Consider the following 22,174-nt stretch of genomic DNA (forward strand, 5'->3'; position numbering starts at 1 on the left):
TTCCTAGCATGCTTCAGAAAGCTGGGGTGGTATTTGATCTCTGGAGCGTAGCTGGGGGAGGAATTCTCTCTAAGGCCCCCTTGACCATTGGCGACATGTAGGAGGTGTATGCGGGTGCACATGTACCCCCAGACATTGGTTGTGCACCCCCTGGAAGTGCCAGCCGCAAAACAAGAAGTGCACTTCCAGTTTTGCTACTGGCTTGGTGATTGGTCACTGGGGGACACCCTCCCCCTTCAGCGATTTGGTGTCCCACCAGACTTGGGAGGCATCAGTTGCCCATGCCATTTACACAGAACTGGCGTTGTGCAGTTAGCTATTTAATTGGGCAGTTTAACTGAAACCAGCTACACATGCAAAATACCTATCATGCCATTAACTCCAACCAGTTATAAAGTTAGACCTTGAAAATGTGTACTAACTTCATAGCTGGTTGGTATCTGGCTTTAGTTTCCATGTTTAGCAGACTCCCCTGTGTCAGCTGACTGGGCTCCCAGCCGCAGGAGTGCACCATTTCTAGGTGGGGCTCTGAGCCCTAGCAACTACTGACTCTGGGTCCCAGCAGTGCCAGATAGCTGCCATGACCCAGAGTCTTGCAGCTGGTGACTCTGGGTTCTGGCACCCCACCAGCCCCACAGGTGTGTAAAGCACCTGAGGATGGGAGAATGGGGGTCCCAGCTGCAGGAGCATGCATCTTACTGGAGCAGGGGGAGCATGGGATCAGGTTTCCCCTGCACTGGTAGTAAGTTGGGATGGGATTTAAATGTGCAATCCCACAGTTGCTGCTCTTGCCAGGCAGGTGTAGCATAGCAGGAGGAGCGATTGCGTGGACTGCACATTTGGGGCTCCAATGTGCTGTAATTGCAGTGCGTTAGAACCAACTTGATTGAGTCTGCTGGAGTGTGGTAATTACTGCGCTCCAGCAGACTCCATTGTCACGTGTATCAGCATCCCCATGTTGAAAAATAGCGGTGGGGCACTTTGAACTAGCTTTAGTTAAAGTGCTCCCACTGCCATTTTTCAGCAGGGGGACGCTGATGCACATGATGCTCCAGGTGCTTAAGTTAACACGGCTCTCAGAGCCGCACTAATTAAAGTGCCCTCCCCACCCCCTTCCCTGTGCCTCCTGGGGCACGTCTATAACCCTTGTATCCTATTGCACCTTTACTTGCATGTGTAGAAGGGCCCCAAGAGATTTACAAGTCACCTGTAACTCTTCTGGAGTGGGGATAGAGTAGGAAGGGTGTCATAGCAGACCAACAGTAAACTTGAAGCACTGCTTGTTGGTTTTGGGGGTTTGGGGTTTTTTTCTTCTTCCCCTCTCACCTTCCCCCAGTGGTATAGCTCTAGCTCTTAGGTATGTTAGAAAAATCAGTGTTACTGACTTCTTCATAACAGCAAATCACTGAACAATAACATCTTTTTTTTTTTCTGTAGAATATCACTTAGAATGTATAACTGAACTAGGCAAAAAAAAACACTTGCTGTATTGTAATCTTTGTACTCTGGTCACTTACTAATTTTGCCTCCTCTACATGGTTAAGATGGCCATAAGCCTTGAATCAGCACCTTGTCTTCAAACCTGCCTGTAAAACACCTGATATTAAATAATATTGGAACCCAGGAAGAAAACTCTCAGTGTTTGTTTGTGGATATCTGATTTTCTCCAGGGACTAGAATGACGGTTGGAATTTCATTTTATGTTGTAAGCTTGAAATAACAGAAGTAGCCTCCAAAATATATATTTCATAAAAATAATGCACTTTTTTTTAAAAATGTTTCTCTTCAAGGCTTAACTTGTAAAACATCAGTGATACCAGCTGTTCATCTAGTCAATCAATGACTAAAGGCAGTTTTGATCAAATTGTTAAAATTAAAACAGACTTTAATTTTTACTCCTTTTTAAGCTATCTTGGCATGGGAAAGCACCCCAATAGTAGTGGTATCTATTAAAGTATGGAAGTTCACATATGCTTGTAATGATTTTTTTTGACAAAATACACTTTTCTTCAAGAAGCATGTGACATACATTCCTGACATTAATGCAAGTTCTCCATTTTTATATGCAAGGGGAAGAGAAGTTTGTACTTGAAGATGACCATGACAGTTGATTGGAGGGAACAGTCCTCCAGCAATCTGTTTATGCCAGGGTGTGCTTGAGCTTTTACAAGCACAAATATGAGAACTTAATCAGTTAACAGGTGTATATCCTGGTACAGATACTTGAAGTATCCAGACTAGGCTTTACAAACACACAAGCTGGCAATCAATTAACCTGAAGTAAAAAAATATATACATACCACCATCTTTGATTGCTTAGCAAGTGTTATTGTAACTTCTCTCTCTTGGTTTAGGTAGCAGAGGCTGCCGGGTAGCTTAACTGGAACTTGTGCCTTCAAGTATAATTGGAACCAGGACAGAAATATACCATTATTCCATGTTAAGAATTCCACAGATGCTCTCTCTTTTTCTTTTCCCCTAAAACTGCACTGGAGAAATGAGCTAGAGTATTTTAAATTCTTCTACATCTCTGTGCTACAGTACCGTGCTTGTTTGAGTGAGCACAACTGGGGAACATGTCACCAAACAACTCCAATACAGAAATACTTCCCTTCCATGAAAACTAACTGCTCTCATTCTCAAGGCACAGTTGTTTTTGCTTTTCCTTTCGTCTGCCTCTGCCTTCCCAATTTGGTTAGTAGCTGCTTTAATTAAGTCTACTGTAACTTCATTGTGTTTATTGAACCCCAAGTAAGGCTAAGTTGAACTGACCTGTTTCTTTCACTTTAATTGCACTCTTCACTGGACGACTGAAAAGGGAATAAGAAAGTGGTGACACTGGAATATATTTTTGCTCCTCAGTTGTAACCACATATTAAATATTTGAATATTAGCTAAAATATTAATCTTGTATCTTTTCTTTGTTTTTTAGGATGGCTGCAGCTCCTCCCAGTTATTGCTTTGTTGCATTTCCCCCATGCACTAAAGATGGTCTTGTTGTGTTTGGAAAAAATTCTACACGGCCTAGAGATGAAGTACAGGAAGTAGTCTATTTTGCTGCTGCTACTCATGATCCAGAAAGCAAGGTTGAGGTAAGGGGCTTTTCATTATGGTGGTAGTGAATATCATTTGAGCTTTGTCCCTTGCTTCCCTGTTGGACCTTGGAGTGGTCATCATTCTTCCTTCTGCACAAATTTTTGAGGTCAAGGGAGACTAAACAATGCTGCATTCTTTGCCCTTCCTTCAAGACAAGCTTGGGAGGAGACAGTGGGAACACTCTTTAGAGTCTTACTTAAAGAGAGATTAGTCTCAGTTTAAGTTGAGGGTCATCTTTGGGCTGCTTTTTTTCCCAGTAGACAGACTGACACTTCTGCATCCCAGCTGCTTGTTCAAGACCCAAAGGCTAATACTTCAAGGTTCTGTTTTGAGGTAAAAACTTTCCTAATAAGGGCAAACCAACAAACTTTGTATTATTCCTTTCATGATGCTATTAATCATGTTCATTGCAATTGCGCCCAAGGACTAATCAAGAATAGGGCGTTATTGTGCCAGGCACTGTCGCTGGCAGCCTCTATACCAAAAAGAGTTTACAATCTTAAATAGACAAGATACCTGTGTGAGAGGGAAGGCATAATAACATACAAGGGATAGTGTGGTGGCAGCAACTAGCATGTTAATTTAACGTGAAGTTTTTGTGTGAGGGGTGGGGAGAGGTTAGTTAAGAGGGAATAAATTAAATGGGAAGGAAAATTAAGGGAATTTGTGGCAAGGAAGATGGAGGGAGAAATGGGAGAGCACGGATGAAGTGAACAGGCTGAGAAAGGGAGGAGGGAATGGTTGGAGCTAACAGTCAGCTGGAATAGGACAAAGTCCTACCATTTTCACTGGGCCATCTTGGAAAATCTGTTTTGGCTGCCTCTGAAGATTGTTTGGAGTTTTTGGATGGCTCCTGTATGTTCTGTGGGTTAGGCATGACCCAGTGATTTAGGGTTGAGAGTTAAAAGCCACCCAGGATTTGTGGTTTATTTGCAGGAGGCACAAGACATGCTCACAAACCAGAAGGTAAGAACCAAAATCAGGAGCAAAGCTTCAAATGTACTTGACAATATACAGACTAAGCAGCCTAAAGTCAGTTGAAACAGATGGGCTCTGCTGATTTTGCAGTTTAGTTTCTTTAAGGTAGGAAGAAAGGAGTGGTTTCAGTGTCCCCCTTCCTCCCCAATGGTGTCCCCATAACTTTTGTGGGGTGTGCTGCTGTCATCTTGCCCTCTTCTTCAAGTACTCGTCCTCTTCCTTCAGACCTTAAAAGATGTAAGGGTTAATGATATTCTTGTCTGGACCAGTTAACAAATCCTGATTTCTTTATTTTTTTTCTTTTTTTTTTAAGTTGCTACAAACTTCTAGCCCTTACATGTTGTCTATAATTGAAGTACTTATTTTTGCGCTAAGGAAGAGCTTACTCTATTTTTACAGTAGTTCAAGGCTTGCTTAAACTTTTAATAATAAGCCATTGGTGCAATGCAAAATATTCCATGAATAATCAGATAACTTTATTTGGACAGGTTGAGTTCAATTTTTAAAAGTTATGTATTTATTTTAATGGGTAACAGGTTGGAAGGTGTTGCTCTATTAAGCTGAACTGTGCAAAAGCAACTCTGCTACAGTCAAAAACAGGTTAGCATTTTATACCTATAGAGCAAGGGTGGCAAACCTGCAATAATGAGTGCCATAAGTGGCATGGGCAGCCTCTTTGTGGCAAATTAGAGATGGGGCAGGGAGCACATGTTCAAATACAGAAATCAGAGGGGATTGGGCAGAGGAAGGGGATCAGAGTGGCACTTATGGGGGAAGGGAGGAAAATTTTTGGGTGCATCTAAAAAGGTGTCCCCCTCGGGTTGAAAAATTAGACTTAAATCCTACATGGCTACAAGGAAAACTGACTCTGATGTCTTATCAAGTGCAGAACTCATCACCTCTACCAGCCTGGTGTAGAGCAAGTGCAGCTGAACAGTAGGAACTGAGCCTTGGCATGAATTGATTTGGAGTATATACAAAATAAAAATCCTTCATTACACAGTTGAATAGCATCTACTACGGTCAATTACTGCAGCTTCCTTACTTTATATTGCTGGATTACTAACTTTCTAATATTACTGATAAGTGCTTGTCACTTATTACTCTAGCCCATTCTGTCTTTGTGGAACTGTATAGGTGTTGCCTGTTCACCAGTCATAGGCCTGTCATTACGTGCAACTTTGTTCAACTTTTTCAGTGCAAATATAGACTGACCTGTTGGCCTGTTTTGAAGCATAAAACTTTGTTTTACATTTTGGAAAACAAATAATTACAACATAAGAGTTCAGCCATATCTGCTCCACAGCAGGGTTGGGGGGCATTGCCCTGCTGATACCTAGAAAACTCCAGTATTGGAAAAGGAGTTGTCTTTTTTGGAATATCCTTAATTCCTTGGCCATTTCCAAAGCCTCTTTTAAGAGAACCTCTTTTAAGAAGATGCGAAGAGTAATGCACTGCGTTTGAAAGATTGTCTTAGGCTATGCACAGCATTAGCATTTCTACTGAGACAACAACTAGCAGTAGAAGTGATGAGCAGACGTGTGCACTCGATTTCTCTCAGGGAAATATGCCCCTTTCAGGGGAGAGATCTTCCAGGTGTCAACGTGGAAGATCTTTGCAAGACCTTTCACCAGTGTGAACACACATATGCTCCTCTCTTAGCCTGACCCATAAGGCTCAGGACATTCAAACAGCCTGAGCCTGAATTGATTCAGTCTTTGCAGATTAGTCTAACCTGGCTAGGCTAAATCAGTTTGTAACTGTACAGACACCCCAGAAATGCAGGCACATGCCTGCAGTGGCTCATGCTAGAAGCCGGGAGGTGCTAGAGCAGCCCTTCCTTCCCTTCTGAGGGGAGCGTGGTCACGCTCTGGCAGGACACTGCTTAGGGAGGGGTCCCCTCCCACTTGATAATAGAATATTTATCAGCTATTGTATCAGCATTTAACACCACATCAGAAAACAGAGCCCTGCTCCCTGTAAGGTCTTCTCAAACAGCTTTTTATGAAGGAAGGAATGCAGGGACATTACCAGTTAAGCTGTTAAAGTCCTAAGCAGACACTGCCTTATCTGCCTTATGCAGCATTAGCTAGCATACGACGTGCTGGCTACAGTTCGTGCTGTGGGAGAGACCAGGAAGGGATCTCTGCTTAAGGAATGAGTTGTGAGGGGGGAGGGGCCATCCCTGCTGTGGAGCAGAGTCTTGCCTGGCCCCGAGAGCATACTGGGATGCTGGGGATGTCTGGCTTATCTTAAACCAGCAAGGGATCTGGGATAGACATTGCATAAACCAGTTTGAGCCAAATCAGTTAAGTCTGACACTACATTCAACCAGGTTTATCTCAAACTGGTTCTAGCCATTTTGTTTATGTGTACTGACCATCTGTTCTGTTACAGGTTTAAACTAGTTTCTGATCACTTAAACCAGTTTATGTGTAATGTCTGTCCCTAAAGCTAGGCGGTGTTCCCTGCACTTACCCTGATCAGGGAAATGGGTGGACAGCTTTGCCCTGCTGCTCCTGTCCCCTTTGGACTAGTCCGGGAGGGGGTGGGAGCATCAGGGCAATGCCCACTACCCATTCCCTTGAATGGGTCTCATGGTTTGAGGAGTGGGACACACTGTTCAGCCAGCTTGGCTCCCAGAGCAGAGTGGGAGAGCAGCCGTTTCTTACCTCCCCAGCCTGTTCCCTAGTTTGGGGAAGGCACAGAAAGCAAAGGAGGGGTGGAGGCTTCAGGCTAAATGCCTGTATGCTTGTACTTCCAGAAAAAAAATTCCACCAATGGAAATCTCTCAGAAGTGAACTCCTGTTTCTGGCTTCCGTCTATCCCAGCCATGCAGCTGATGTAATGAAAAATATTGGCCTCTTATAATTAAAAAGCTTTTCCTCTTTAAAATGATCTTGTTAGCAGTCAAATGGAAGGAAGGTGAGAGTGCCAGTCTAGTGTTTTGTTTTGTTCTTGTTTTAAGTGTTTGAACACTGTACTGGTATTTTAACTTTTTGCTGTCATGCAAACCAGATTTCATTAAATCAAAAATAGTCCCTCCATTGCAGTTCCAGGTACTGCAGCTATGTAGTGTGAATATGACTGGAGGTGAATTTGGCTTTGGATTTCTGCTAATAAGCTGCAGTTTGTGCATATCTTACAGCACAGGAAGCCTGTATAGAATGCATATTGCTTTTCGTGGCAGTAACTGCACACTTTCAGTTCTGCTGTGTCCGCACACACATTATTAATTGGATTGGACAGTAATTCCCTATATATTGTCAAACTATATCCTTAAAAGCAAGAGAGATGTGAAGTGACAGTTGAAAATCAAATGCTCCAGATATTTAAAATAACAGTCATGCCAAAGTAAACTCACATCTTAAGCAAATTCATAGATCTGTCAAGTCAATAGTTCATGGAAAAAATGTTAAAAGAAAGCTTATGATAACACTAGTCTGTCTCAGAATGGTGGCAGATTCCATAAGACATCTAGAACTGCCAAAAGCATTCTATGCTTATTTTTGCTGTAGCTATGGTCTCTCCATAATTTTTATAGCGTTTTATGAATCACATAGGATTGGAGCAAGCTGTGCAAGATTTTTAGATATGCAGTCTTATTATGGAAGTCTCCTAAACTATTATGCTAATCTTTTGCACCTCAGTGGTTGATTGCCATTCTCCTTTTACATCTAACTTTTCAAGTGAAGACTGTTTTTATCCACTCTTATGCTATGGATTTGTATGCACTTTTTCAGTAAAAGAATAAATAAACTCAATCCATCAATTTCATTTGGCAATGAAAGTGTACTTAAAATAATTCATTATATATTGTACATTGTATATAGCTCAACTTGAGCTCATGTATTTGGAACATTTGCCTTGAATAGTTTAAGGTCTGAATTCCTACGTTTGTAAATCCTAGTCCTGCACTGATTGAGTCTAAAAATAGTGGTTAATTTTATTTATTTTGCATTATTGCTTTGTAACTGAATGTAGACTCCTGGCTAGCTAGCTCATGGCATTGGTACAAGTGCCCAAACAAGGATTAGGGTACTTTCAGCACATGAAACAAATAATTTTAAATTTAGAACTCAGTTCTTAAAAATGCTACAATCTATTTTAGCTAGCTCATCAAAACTACCTCTTCTCCATCTCTGCCATGTCAGCAGGTTTCCAAAACACTGAACAATGGGGCTCTTTTATTAAGAGTGTAAAGTCTGTGGGTACGTATCTGTGATAACGTTCTTGAAAGTCTGTTTTTTTTTTTTTGTGTTTTATTGATGTGACTATGGGCTAATAGTATGGTACTCTAAACTTAGCTGATATAATTGGTGTGCTTTTCTTGTTTGTTTGAGAAGCCTAAGTACATGTGCAGAAAAATAAGCTCAGTAAAGCAGGAACAGGGGCCCTTATGTTGTTTTAAAACTCCCAGGAAAATGATATTTTTGGCTCTGGACTTGCAACTAACCTTTCCACTAATTGACAAGATTTTTTTTTTTAATTCCTAAAATTCTTGAGTCAGGTCTCTTTTTATGAACAATTTCCATTATTGGTGGTTCTCAAGAAACTTTGCAGCCTATCAAGTCATGAGGATTGATCCTAAAATGCCCCTAGGCTAAGGAGGTTTTTAAGCAAAAAATAATAATATAAGAAATAGAGATGTATCCAGTTGGGTCTGCCTGGAGTCCTGTACCTAAGTACCAGCATGCTAACAAGGGTTCCCTAGTACCTTTTTAGACTAGCATTGTTGCCTTAGTTATTCTCCAGAGTCTGAAAAATAGTCATAAACACTACTTGATCCCAAACTTTAGTGTGTGTGTTTTTTGGGGGGTTTTTTTAACCTGCTGTTGCCTCCTCCCCCCCCCCCCCCAATACACATACCCTGTTTACTCTTGTTCTGGTCTGGCAGGCTCTGTCCATGCTGTAGTCCTGGGGCACAGAATATGTTTTTGCTCTGGCACCAGTCCAGTCTCATAGCAGCAACATTGACAGCTTGGGGCAGGCTGTTCTGACTACAGTAGCCATTTCGAATGGTTTTTGTCAATTGATTTAAGCAACTTAGGCTAGGGACAGACTTTCAAAAAGCTGTAGCCTGAATTGATTCAATCTTTGCAGGTTAGTCTAACCTGGCTAGGCTAAATTGGTTTGTAACCACCCAGACATCCCCTCTGGACTGAAGTAATGTGACACATGCCTGTAGTGGCTCAGGCTAAAGGCCGGAGGGCACTAAAGCAGCCTTCCCTCTTTTCCACAGTACTGAGCTGAGGGGGGCATGGCCAGGCCCAGGCAAGTTGCTCTAATTAGGGAGGGCTCCTCCCCTGCCCCCACCAGCCCAGAAAGGAGTTGATAACACAGTGTTTATCACTCCTAACTTGAAGTTTATCAGCCCATTAAGAAAACAACAGCTTCTCTCCATTAGTTCAGGCTCTTCTTAAGCAGCTGTTCCAAAGAAGGAACAGAGGGACCTTACCAGCTAACTATTGGTTAACTCCCAAAGCCCTAAGTTGGCACTGTGCTGTCTGCCTTTTGTCCTGTCTTCCACAGCATGGACCACATGTGGTATGCTAGCTAATGCTGCTAGGTGTCTGTGTAAGGCAGAGGGGAGGAAAGAGTCCCTGCTTGAGCAGCAAGGTGGGGCGGGTGAGGGGGGGCAGGAGGAAGCCAGGCAGACACTGTTGTGTCTGCAGTCTCTGCTGGAGCTGCAGCCAGGGAGCAGAGCCCCTCCCAGCAAAGCATCTGGGATTCTGAGGGAGTCTAATGCAGCTTAAACCAGGAAGGGGTCTGGGATAGACATTGCACAAACCAGTTTGACCCAACTCAGTTAAGTCTGATACTACACTGAACCAGGTTTATTTCAAACCAGTTTCAGCCATTTTCAAACTGGTTTATGTGTACTGAACATCTGTTTTGTTGCAGGTTTAAACCAGTTTCTGATCATTTAAACCAGTTTATGTGTAATGTCTATCCCTAGCCTTAAGGTTCTCAGATCTGAGACTTCAAATTTTAATTTTGGTGAAGGGGTGTGTGCTAAGTGGGTAAATAGTATTTGATGGAGCAAAAAAATTAATATTCATTCTAAGGGATGGTTCAAGGTTAGTTTTCAAAAAAGCATAATTTAGTCCTTAGCATATCTGTAATAATATAGAGGATTTTAATTTCTATGAAACATTAATTTCTACAGCAATCTCCCCCCCCGGCTCCCAATGAAATAAGGGATTGTGATCCCTATATGGAAGAAATTTCTGCCTTTTATTTTTTCTTCAGCATCTTGGATCCAGAAAAGCTATTTTAATACAAGATAAGAGTTCCTTCATGAAGAATTATGCCAGTCCCAAAAGGGGTTTTTGCATAATTTATGCCTGGTTATATCAGATAAAAATGATAATTGTGGTTGCACTTTTCTAGCAATGTTATGAAATCTCTACCACCTACTGTTCAGAAGTCCATAGAGGTAAGTTGGGCTCCATTGTGCCTGCATTTAGCAGTGAAAGTGAAAAGAGGCTAGTTGGCCTTCTGCAAACATAAAGTAAACTGGATGTCTGTCCTGAAAACAGTTCAGCTAGTTTAGAGACCTGTGGGCTTCAACGTCTGTAAAATCAGAAATCCCAGTAATGTTGCTGTTTGGGTCTGCTGGCACATTTCAGTTCGCTTTTATGCCAGCAATTAGAGTTAACCAGATTATATCTGCAAGTGAGGTTTTCCCAGTTGAAATGTATAAAAGCCATACAATTTACATGGAGCAGTGGTAAGAATGTGGCAATCCAATTTAGAAGTCCCCAAAGAGACTTCTGAGTGGTCAGATACAAATCAGTTTAAGATGTTCCAGAACACAGAGGTTATATTCTTTAGTGCTTTCATTGCATGGGGCTTCTTTGCGGGGGATCATTTCTCATGCATTTCAATTAACTTCATGTGCTATTCATCTTTAGTGTTAAAACTTTTACCACTTGGTGCCCATGAGAGTGACTGATTGATAATTCATGTAAGCAAGAGATGTTTTTGATTGCTTAATCAGCTTTCTCATATAGAATCTCTAGATACCCTTTCTGGATGCAGTGTCTCAGTACACTTAAGTGTTTTGTTTGAAAATTGTTTTACTAAGTGTAGTCTATCTTATTTCCGTAGCTGCCCCATATGCATTAAAAGTCCTACTGGTTAGGGGTTTTGGAAATAAAAACACATGTGTGTTTCTTTTTATGAACTGTATGCATGTATTTCAGTTGTCTCTCATTTTCTTCTTTTGGAATAAACTCCAGCCCTATCATTTTTTTGGTCTTCTGAAGTGTAAGAGCTATAAACACTACAGCTGGAGATAAGTGGTATTACTAATGATTTTAAAAATATTGTTGCTTTCTGAATGCTAGGAGCATGAATGTAGTGAAGCAGCAGTGTTAAACCAAGTACAATTTATGAAAAAGTACTGGAACAAGTGCAAGGTTTTCAGCTTAAAAAGGGCTCAGTGCTTATCTAAATTTTAAGGTAAGCAGCACTCCTTAAGTATACAGACCTGTAGGATTAGCAGGCCTGATTCTGATGATTGAAAGTCTTGAAAAGGAAGGGAATCAGTGAGCTTCAAGGCTGTTAATACCACAGGGCTGACTGTACTTACAAATCTTGCTTGCAGTGCTTTATTTATTTATTTTAATGCTATATCAACAACCCCAAACTCACTGTTAGAAGCCCTGAATTTGAGTAGAACTAGTCTTAGTTTCAGGGCTGTTTAGGAAAGTAACAGTGCTTACGTACTGAAATGTGGTATTAGTAGTCATGGAAATGATTGACTGACTTCTGTCACTCTTCAAAGCAGCAAATAACAGCTCTGTCACCTGCTCCCCTTTACTTTTTTGATGCAGTTAAAGCAGATGCAGGTGATTACAGAGTTGATGGTTAAACCAAAGAATTTATCTCAACTTAAGGAATTTATGCACTTATCCAATATGTAGGTAAGTGGAGTTTGTTACAATGTAAGCAATAGGCAACAAATTGGGACTGGCATTCTGTTATACACTTACAAAAATCATAGGCTGATGTACGCACAGAAGTGGAGGGCACAATAAAAGTATACTGGGTCTTTTACAGTAAACAAACAAGATTTTTAACCTAAGAAAGTTATGAACTTGTTTTGTGTCACTGTTCTGCATTTGCACGATGGGGTGCTGGGGTATGTTAATGGTTGTGTCATGACCCTGAATGCAGCAAAAGTAACTATCTTGATACCAGTAGCACTGCACAGCCACAAAGCTATGCAGGTTTGTCAGCCAACCATTCACCCTGACTCTGAGGTGGGTGTTAAAGCCTCTGCTGAGCTCCATGGTTGCACTTCCATTGGTAGGTGAGCTAACTGCTTTTAACCTAACTTGGGCATGCATGCAGTACTCTGCAGTGTAGATGTGCCCTTAGTCCATTCTATCCTAGGCACAGCAGTAATACAAATAGTTGTGCTACCTGCCTTCACAGTAGAGAAGAGCTAAGCAAAGACCATTGGCCACTGCAGCAAAAATGCAAAACTTGTCAAAACTGACTAAACACCTGTTGATGGGGCATTCCTGCCTTTAGCCTTTCTTCAAAGAATGTCTCTTTCTAAAATGGCAGCCCTTGCCACTGCCTTTGAAGGCCGAGGCCAATCAGACTTGGCTGCTATTTCCCAGTCTAGCTGGCAGTGCAAGGAATCAGACTCCTGCCATCTGAGTACAGCAGAAGCAACACAATAGTTGCTTTTCATTAATACAAGAAAAAATCTCTTGTGCTTATGCCTTTATTCCATTTGTTGAAATGCATCCAGCAATTCTGTGCGCCTGAGCTTGGTTGCAAGCAGTGTTTCAGCTTTGTTCTATATTTAGATCTGTCTTTATCAGATTCTTTTTTTGATACTATAAGTGAAATAGAAGAAATACTGTTAATTCCTAGGCTTTATGCTTGCTTTTACTTTGCACCTAATTTCATTTTAACATTCCTCTTGAAATAAGCTGGCATCATCAGTGCTGGTGCTTCCAGCACTGACAATCACTGGAATCAAACAGCACAAGTGCTAGATGAATATGCCATTAGAGCTAACAGTAATACATTTTTAAATCTTGCAGAATGATGATATTGCTTTTGAAGTTAGTGCTGGGAGGCCCTGGCACTTGGGACTGTGGGAATAAGTGAGGTTGAGCAAGAGTGGCAACAAGCAAACTCCTGGTAGGGCAGTATATCTCTCTGCATGAGTTTCCTCTCATCCTTGATGAAAGGATGTGGTTAGTCTCTCCTCTTCTCTTCCCCCTTTCTTTCTAAAATGTAAACAACCAATTCAGTGACTTTCAGAAATACCTTTTTCTCTTGCTCCTTTTTTTTAAATCCATTTGGGCAGTTATTCATCTGTAGGGTGGACAGCAGCAAATTTTGGCAGTAGGAATGTCGGGACCTCCTCCAGTACCAGTCTGCCTCTAGGGTTGCTGTACTACAGTTAGAGTAAATTTGACAGAGCTCTGTCTCCCCTCATTTCCCCTGCTTCTCGCATCTATATTTTGTTCTTGACATAACAGTGGAATTACAATTGGACCTACAAGATAATTTTATTTATCTAGAACCAATGTCTTATTTTTTTTCTCCCCCAAGACAAGTGTTTATTTTATATATTGACATTTTTCATGAGCGTAACATGGTGCAAGCCTTCAGGCAGCCTGGTAAGACATGAATGAGTCCTCAATTCTGTCAGCTTGCAAATTTCTTCCCTTACCTCCCTAATTCCCTCAATATCATGGGGAAGTGAAATGTCAAAATGTCATTATTTTCTTATTTGTGTTAATGAGGAAAAATATTCATGGCAATAAGTAGGTGAGTAGTGTGACAGCGTGGGATGTTCCTGTCACTTAGAAGAGGGGCACCCTGCAAAGCAGCTGGGAGGTGAAGAAGGGAGCTAATGAGGGCATCACTCAATGAGGCAAGGGCCGGGATATAAGCCCTTGGTTTGGTCAAGCAGGCCAATCCCTGGAGCCACAAGGAGTGAAGCTCCTGACTCTAGGCTTGAAGCAGGGCTCCTGCCAGTGGGAGGGAGAAACCTGGGGAAGGGCTGAGGGCGATCATGTAAATAACAAGAGTGTTAGCCCTTAAGGCAAGAACCACACGCACCTGGTGGTGGTTGGAGAGAACAGCTTGGGAAGCAGCCTCCCTCATGTCTGGCAACTGTTGATCCTTCCAGATCATGGTGTATGAATGAGAGGTCACCCAGACCTTCAATACATATCCCTAAGCAGGAGTTCTTGGAGGAGTGGAGGCTGCCCAGATCTTCCACTCCCCCTTTACGCCACTGAGACAGAATCCAAGGGCCAGGCTGAATCCAGACATCTGATGCCTTCTTGGCTGTATATAAGCATCCAAGAATTGAACCCAGGCCTCCTGTGTGGCAAATAGGGATTCTGCCACTGAACCACAGGAGACTCCAGTCTCCCCCCTATATAAAATGTAACATCAAGGTGTGACAGGAAAGACTGAAGGGGTGATTGCCTAAAGAGAGTGAGGACTGAAGAGACTTCAAGGGCTTCACAGCCACCCCTGGAGAGGGTAGTAATCCCTTACAGAAGATAGCAAGTTTACAGCAATTTTGCAAGGCTAATGTACTCTATTGTCAACTTTCTTGGCTATTTAGCACTACATATTCACATAATGTTCCATGAGTCAGTTTATATACGAGTAAATCACCTAAGCCAAGAAATTATTTTAACATGGATTAACATACAGAAGCTGAAGTTGCACAACTACTGCCTAAAAATATAGCATGTTTTCAAGGCATGTTGAAGTTCAGGGAACACGAAAAAATCAGTACAGAAAGAAACAACAGTATCTTTATTGGTTTTTCCCCTTAGCTAGCTGCATGCTATGTTCAAACAATTCCCATGATGGAATGAGGCCTTGTCAGAAAAGAGATAAATGGAGGATTCTTCAGAAATTTTCAGAGCTTAATTTCTACAAGAAATGTTTGCTTCATGATGTACTACATCCTTTCAATAAGAGGAAGCGTATATATTTTTTCTTAACTGCTGCTATTCTGCAAATGTACGTATATTCACTACAGAATTTAAACCATTTTGCTTCTATTTTTGGGTTCTCCATACAGCTACAGTATTCAGGGAGAGACTCCAAATAATATTAAATACACTGTGTGGGAATATTTAAAATATGTGAACAGTACACAATGGTCTCGTGGGGAAAGAAATATGTTTAATATTCTTGAGGCCTGAGCATCTCCAGCTTCTTTTTCTCAAGCAGGATAAGTGAGTGTTTCAGAAAAATTAAAATCCCAGTCAGTTAAATGGGATGAATGCCTGAATAGAAGTTATGGTCCTCAGTCAGGGGACAGCAAATAGTCAGGGTCACATGGGTGAACCAGTCAGTCTCTGAATACTTGAATGAGAGTGAATATTAAATACTTTCAGTGAATAGCAAGCTTTATTTGTGCAAAAAAATAAGTAAACATTTGCGGAAATTCTGATCTATTTGCAGGCAACACCACACGGAAAAAAGGAGAGTTTAAACAGTTTAACTTGCTATAAATAGGTGGCCTAGCTACAGCTTGGTCCTGATGATCATAAGTCCCTTTTACACTAACTGAGGGCAGTAGTGTACTTAAAAATAGAAATGTCCTTGTAGCACAGAACTTGGTACCCTGGTAGCATCTGAAAAAGATGTTGCACTCAGCCAATGGAAATATTTTTATCCCTTTTTATCTTCTTTAATGAAGATGAAATTAGGAATGTAGATATCTGACTTCTCCTTGTTTTCCCTTACTCTTTTTTCAAGATTCAGAATATGTCCTTTAGTAAACAGAAGAAATATTTCATATGTTTAAGTGTCAGCATCTATTTACTAAGGACAAAAATCAGAAGTTTTGAGGATGGCAGTTACCCCACTCATTCTTCCTTTTCCATAAACTTGAAGGATCTGAACTAGTGAGGAGTTACCACAGCCTCTCTTGGAATACTGTTTGTGGTGCCCTAGCACTGAAGGATTTCTGTCCCCTTGAAACTACAGGTTGTTTCTGCTACACATTCCTGTTTTTTCCCACTTCATTAGTTCTGAAAAAGCCTGTTACTGAACCTGTATACTCAACCTGTATACCTTCACCTGAATTTTCAGACTAATTTTCCTAAAAGTGGACTTCCCTTTTTATAACTTCCAGTTATTTCTTATGCTATACTCATGTTCAGTAGGATAAATTACCTATATGGCCTCATCAGCCACGAAATACAAGCAGAGAGCGGGACCAGAATTGCAGTGTCTTACATTTCTGTCCATTCACACTGGTAATATTCATGAAAGCACCAGGGAAAATCAAAGACAATGTGTGCGACTGACCCTGGTTTTCCTGGGCAGTGGGATAATACCTGTGATCTTGCTAACAAAGTCAGTGCTTTTAACGTGAGAAATGTATCAGCTGTGCTGAATCACATAGATGAACCAAGACTAATGAAATCATGGTTTCCAGTCACCAGCCATGAACTATCACCCCATGTCCAATTTCGTACTTTCTAAGCAAGGTAACTGAGAAGCTAGAACCTCCCTCCCTAGCCCCCCACCTTTCTTTGATATCAATCTTGCCTCCTGTAACTAGGATATTCTTTTTCAAAGTTTCAGGGTATGGTAGAGAGAGCACTTTCCTCTCTCCACCCCTCACCAGCATAACATCTATACTACCTGCAAGCTCCCGCTAAGTCATATTTTGACACAGTTGAGGACAAAATGCTTTCTTCTGCCTCTGAGAGAGACCACTTCTTATATCAGAGGTGTTTACAGAGCAGTGTTGACCAGTGAGGAGGGAATTGTGGGGGAGGACTGGCTGGATTGTGGAAGTTAGTCCTGTAAGCATTAAGAATGACTTCAGAACTAAAATGTAAATCTCCTTTTCTCCAGTTTAGTTCTTCCTCCAGTTTAGTTCTTATGCATATGTGTAACCAACCCAGCAATCTAGGAATGACCTATTTTCAAAGATCTGAGTGAGGGAGAAGACATGTCAAGGTAAACAAGTGACTCTTTCTTCTTTCCTTGGTTTTGCCTCCTTCCCCACACAAAGATTATGTACTTTGTACTCTACTTCTCCATGTTGTCCTTGTGCAATGAGAGGTGTATGGATATATTTAGAAAACTTTTAATTGGTCCACCATAAGAACTTCAAGATAATGTGGGTTATTTCTTAAAATGGAATATCCTTCCCTCAGCCGTTCCCTCCATCTGCCTGTTTTTGGCAAAGCTGAGAAATACCAGGTATTTCAAAATTATATTGTTTGTATTTTACAAAAACATTTGTCCTGTTTATAGTGTAACAACTTCAGTATGTAATACTGTACAATAAGAGAACAAAATAAATGGCTTGTATTTTCATTTCTACTCCTCTGGTTTCTTCATGCAGTGCACTTATGTAGAGATTGATCAGGTGCCGAAGACCCATGCTATTGTATTAAGCAGACCTGCTTGGCTTTGGGGAGCAGAAATGGGAGCGAATGAACATGGAGTCTGCATTGCCAATGAAGCCATCATAACCAAAGAGCCAGCTTCTGAAAATGAAGCCCTGCTGGGAATGGATCTTGTCAGGTGAGTGGTTAAAGGCTGGACAATGAATCAACCAATTTAAGCCTGGAAGAGGACTTATATTACCAATAATGATGGAAAATATCAATGAAGAAGACATAATGCTGAATTTAAAAACTATAGGTGCTGTGTGTACAGGGCCTAAAATACTATCAGTTCAATGTATTGCAGCATGGAAGTTTGAAACATTGCAAGTATTTGATTCTCTGAGCCAGCTTGTGGTCATTAAATCTGATGGGGACTACCTACTATAGAGACCAGCAGTACTATATTGGCAGTGTAAAGAAAGCTATAATACAGCCCACCAAGAGTAAGGAAGAAGTGATTAACTTGCAGTTATATATTGCCTATATTCTTTTATTTCTTTGAAGTATTCCACTCTGATCTAGAAAGCTTATTTCTGCATTTGCATAAAAGCCCTGAAATAAATAAGTTACAGCCCATTCATTCCAGTGTAAGCCATTTGTCCTTCTTCTGAATGCTGGCAAACAGACCCCTGAAAGTTCATTCAGTCCAGGCTGGCTTCCTGAAAGGCTTGATCTGCAGCGTAAATCTAAAGCTGCACATTGAACTTGCAGTGAAGAGAATCTTAATACCAGAAAGTTGGAGGCTATGAGATGTCATGAATGAGTCTATAGAAATGTTCCCAGTTGAAGAAGCAATCGCCTACAGAGATGATGGTCGTGGTAAAAACCACTGTTACTGAGCAAAGTGTTGGGTTTTTTTTTTCTAATGAAGTGGCAGTAGTCAACAGGATTTTGGTAAGTATAGATTTAAAAAAAAAAATGTCAGTTCAGACAGGTGAAGCTGTAAAAGGAGGTACAGCTAGGAAAGGAAAGGACATAAGGCAACAAGAGCATTTGTAAATGCATTATAAGAGGATGGGTATAGGCAGAACAAAATACAGGTTAAGGGGATAGGGCTTTACTATGCATCAGCTCTGCCACAGCAACCATCTTTGTCTTCTCTTACTGCTGGTAAATGAAAATTTAACCCTGTTTCACATGGAGATAAGGTATACTGGTTTAGGTCTCTTATTGCATAGGGAGAGTGGACATATGAACATTTGTCTGCGCATCAGCTGTCCTATATCAAATCTTTGATCCTTTTATCTTGTGATTTGTTTGATTGCTGTTACCTCAAGAAATAAGAAAGCACAGATTTGTTAATTAAATGGGGGAAGAGAGCAAATAAGACACTGAAGCAGAGAAGGTTGAATGAAGTATTGGTGCTGCCTTTAATTTAGGTTGCAAAAAGGAAAAAAAAGATACAAGTGAGCAAAAAATGCTGTTAACTTGAACAAGTAAATGGAAATATAGGCCAGGATGGGCAAAAACAAGTTAAAGAATAATTAGATGTTTTTGAGTTGTCAGGTCTTGACTTTGGAGTGCTACAGAGATTCCTTTGGCTAATTTCCTAAGCATTAGCAGCTTATTTCTGTGAACTCATGGAGGTTAGATGAGGTCCCCAAGGACTGAAGAAGCCCAGACATAAAGGTCTTTTAGGGAACTGGAGGATTTGTCACCCAGATGGTCAAACTTATCAATGTGGAAAGATGCAAAAACAAACTATTAAGTATTTGATTTGAGTATCTGTTGGAAAAGGTGGTAAGTGGACAATGTGTACTTGTCAAGAAAAACCCCTGTCATATAAATGAAATTTACTACCTTAACAAGATAATTGCCCCAGCAGAAAAAAGGGAGATGGCAGATGTCTTGCTTAAAGTTTTTGATGCCATTGCATATGACCTTCTTGGAAACAAAATAAGGAAATGTGTAGAGGAAATCACAATAGAGTTTCAACTGCTGGCTGAAGAAATGGGACTATGAAGAGTTTACCCTAGGTTTCTCTCAAAGTGGGAGTACATTTTCAGCTGGTTTCTGACAAGTGACTTCTGGGTTCAGCTCTATTCAGTATTTTTTCTAGGAATAGAGAATATATGTGCAGAATCTGCAGATGGTGGCAAGCTGAGACAAATTGCATGTTTGGAAGACAAGATGAGAAATCAAGATCTCAATAGAGAAATAGTTCAAACTCAACAATGTGAAACTCAATAAAGACAGAAGGGAGAAATCAATCCCCAAATACAAATGGAAGGTGTGGAGGACTGGCTGGGTAACAGTATCATAGTAAAGGATTTGGGAGGTTATGGTGTATTAAACTGGTTCAGTAACGCAATGCAGTTGTGAAAAGGAAAATTTCCCTTCTGAGATGCATTAACAAGAATTTACCATGTAAAATAAAGGTACTTTTTCCCCATTTTTTTCAACCCTGGTGAGGTCTGTCTGGTATTTGTGCTGCCCCAAACTGGAAATAATTAAGGTAAGATGCATTTTATTTGATGTATGTGCCATCATCTCCACAAGTGGCTCAGGGAGGCTTACAATAAATACAAGATAAGCTGATAAAATATTAGAATAAAATACTAAAGCTCCCTAAACAATGTCCCAAACAGTTCTCCAGAACTAAATCCCCTGTACTAAATGTATGCCTAAATGGAAAGATTTTACATCACTTCTGAAAGATGCCCAGATTTAGGTTCTAGGGTTTCTCAAGGGAGGCTGTTTCAGAGCTGAGGAGCAACTACTACCTATCTTAGGGGTAGGCAATGTGTTTTGGTCGGAGTGCCAAAAACCCCGACAATGCCTACCTTGGAAGGTGCCAGAGTGCCAGCAAGCCAGAAAAACAAAATGTGGGCAAGGGGTACTGACAGGATGCCCTGCTTCTGCCCCTTGCCGCTGCCCGAGCTCTGTGGCTGTCAGCAGCTACCCAGAACCTGGGTCAGCTGCAAACATCTGCTACCTCTCTGCCCCAGGCCCAGCCCTGGGCTCCGGGGAGGCAGCACATACTGGCAATGCTCCCTGCTGTGCTGCCCTCGCTGCTTCTGCAAAGCAGTGTTGGAACTCAGCGTGGCAGGACACAGCAGGGGACACAGAAGGCTGCCTGCTGCTCTGAGTTCCCTGCTGCCCTGCCACACTTCCCCTGCAGGAGGGGGCAGTGGGGAGGGGCACAACTCTGTGCTGCTGCCCATGCTGCTCCTGTGCACACAGGGGAAGTGTGACAGGGCAGCAGGGAGCTTGGAGCAGGCAGTTTTCTGCACCCCCCCCCACTGTGCCATGCCGTGCTGGGTTCCAATGCTGCTTTGCAAAAGCGGCGAGGGGAGCACTGCTGATATGTGCTGCCTCCCCAGGGCCGGGGCCAGGATGGAGAAGCAGCAGATGTTTGCAGCTGGCCCAGGTTCTGGGTAGCTGCTGATAGCCACGGTGCTTGGGTTGCTTGCAGCAGGGCTTCCATGGGAGCAGCCTGGTCCATGGCTATCAGCACCTGCAGCCGAGAGGCTACAAACAACTGCTGCCACCCCCCCCCCCCCCGGGTCCTGGGCTCCAGGAAGACTGCAGGTGCCAGAACTGTACCTGTTGGGGCTGGGGCCAGGACCGGGGAGGCAGCAGCTGTTTGCAGCCTCTTGGCTGAAGCTGGTCCTGGCTCTGGGTAGCTGCTGATAGCCACGGAGCCCAGGCTGCTGCCAGGAGAGCCTGCAGCATCCCAGCTGCCTGCTGGGAGCAGCCTGGGCTCCTGGTTGGCAGCAGCTACCCAGAGCTGGGGCTGGCTGCAGCCAGGAAGCTACGAACAGCTGCACTGGGCTCTGGAGCCCAGGCATCAGCTCTGTACCAGTGCGTGTGCACATGCCTTGGAGCAGGTGGTGGGGGAGGGGCCTGAGGCAGCACAACCCCGGCCTCTCTCCCGCTCCTGGTACAGAGCTGGTGACTGGGCTCTGGAGCCCAGTGCAGCTGTTTGTAGCCAGCCTGGGCAGCTGCAGCAAGTAGCGGGCAGGCTGCAAACAGCTGCGCCGGCCTCCACAGTTCTGGCATCAGCTCCATGCTGGCGGTGACTGTGCACGCACCTTGGGGCGGGCCGCACTGCCCTGTTGTCTGCCCCAAGGTGCGCACGCAGTCGCTGCTGGCATGGAGCTGATGCCGGAGCTGTGGAGCATGGCGCAGCTGTTTGCAGCCTGCCTGCTACTTGCTGCAGCTGCCCAGAGCCCAGGCTGGCTACAAGCAGCTCTGCCAGGCTCTGGAGCCCAGTCATCAGCTCTGTGCCAGGACTGGGGAAGAGATCAGGGTTGTGCTGCCTCAGACCCCTCCCTCACCACCTGCTCTGAGGCACGCGTGCATGTGCTGGTGCAGAGCTGATGTCTGGTGTCCAGAGCCTGGTGCAGCTGGCTGCAGCCGGCCCCAGCTCTGGGTAGCTGCTGCCAATCATGGAGCCTGAACTGCTTGCAGCAGGACTCGCAGCCTCCCAGCTGCCTGCTGGGAGCAGCTTGGGCTCCACCGCTGGCAGCAGCTACCCAGAGCCGGGGCTGGCGGTGGCGTGCCAGGGGTTGCAGACCCCGGACCTATCTCCATCAGAGGGTGGGCCACTCAAGTTTTTTTAGACTGACTTCAGTTGGAGATATAGGTAGTTGACAGCTCTGAAATTCAAATCCTTTTGTCAAATTATGTACCCAACCTAGGAAGAATTTCCAGAAATGTGGATCTCAACCTCTGCTTCA

The 22,174-nt window shown here is 42.8% G+C and overlaps 1 protein-coding gene across 1 annotated transcript in view; it reads left to right on the plus strand.

The window, feature by feature from the left end:
* Nucleotides 1–22,174, plus strand: part of SCRN1 (secernin 1) — a 74,430-nt gene that overhangs the window by 22,858 nt on the left and 29,398 nt on the right. Inside the window, exons 2-3 of the mRNA XM_090046643.1 lie at nt 2,933–3,092; nt 17,447–17,628. Of these exons, the coding sequence (XP_089902769.1) occupies nt 2,934–3,092; nt 17,447–17,628 (341 nt within the window). The 5' untranslated portion in view covers nt 2,933. The remainder of the gene's footprint in view (nt 1–2,932; nt 3,093–17,446; nt 17,629–22,174) is intronic.

The sequence above is a fragment of the Crocodylus siamensis genome, chromosome 5 (assembly GCF_052110815.1).
Source record: "Crocodylus siamensis isolate JL-2025a chromosome 5, ASM5211081v1, whole genome shotgun sequence".
In the NCBI taxonomy this organism is placed as follows: Eukaryota; Metazoa; Chordata; order Crocodylia; family Crocodylidae; genus Crocodylus; species Crocodylus siamensis.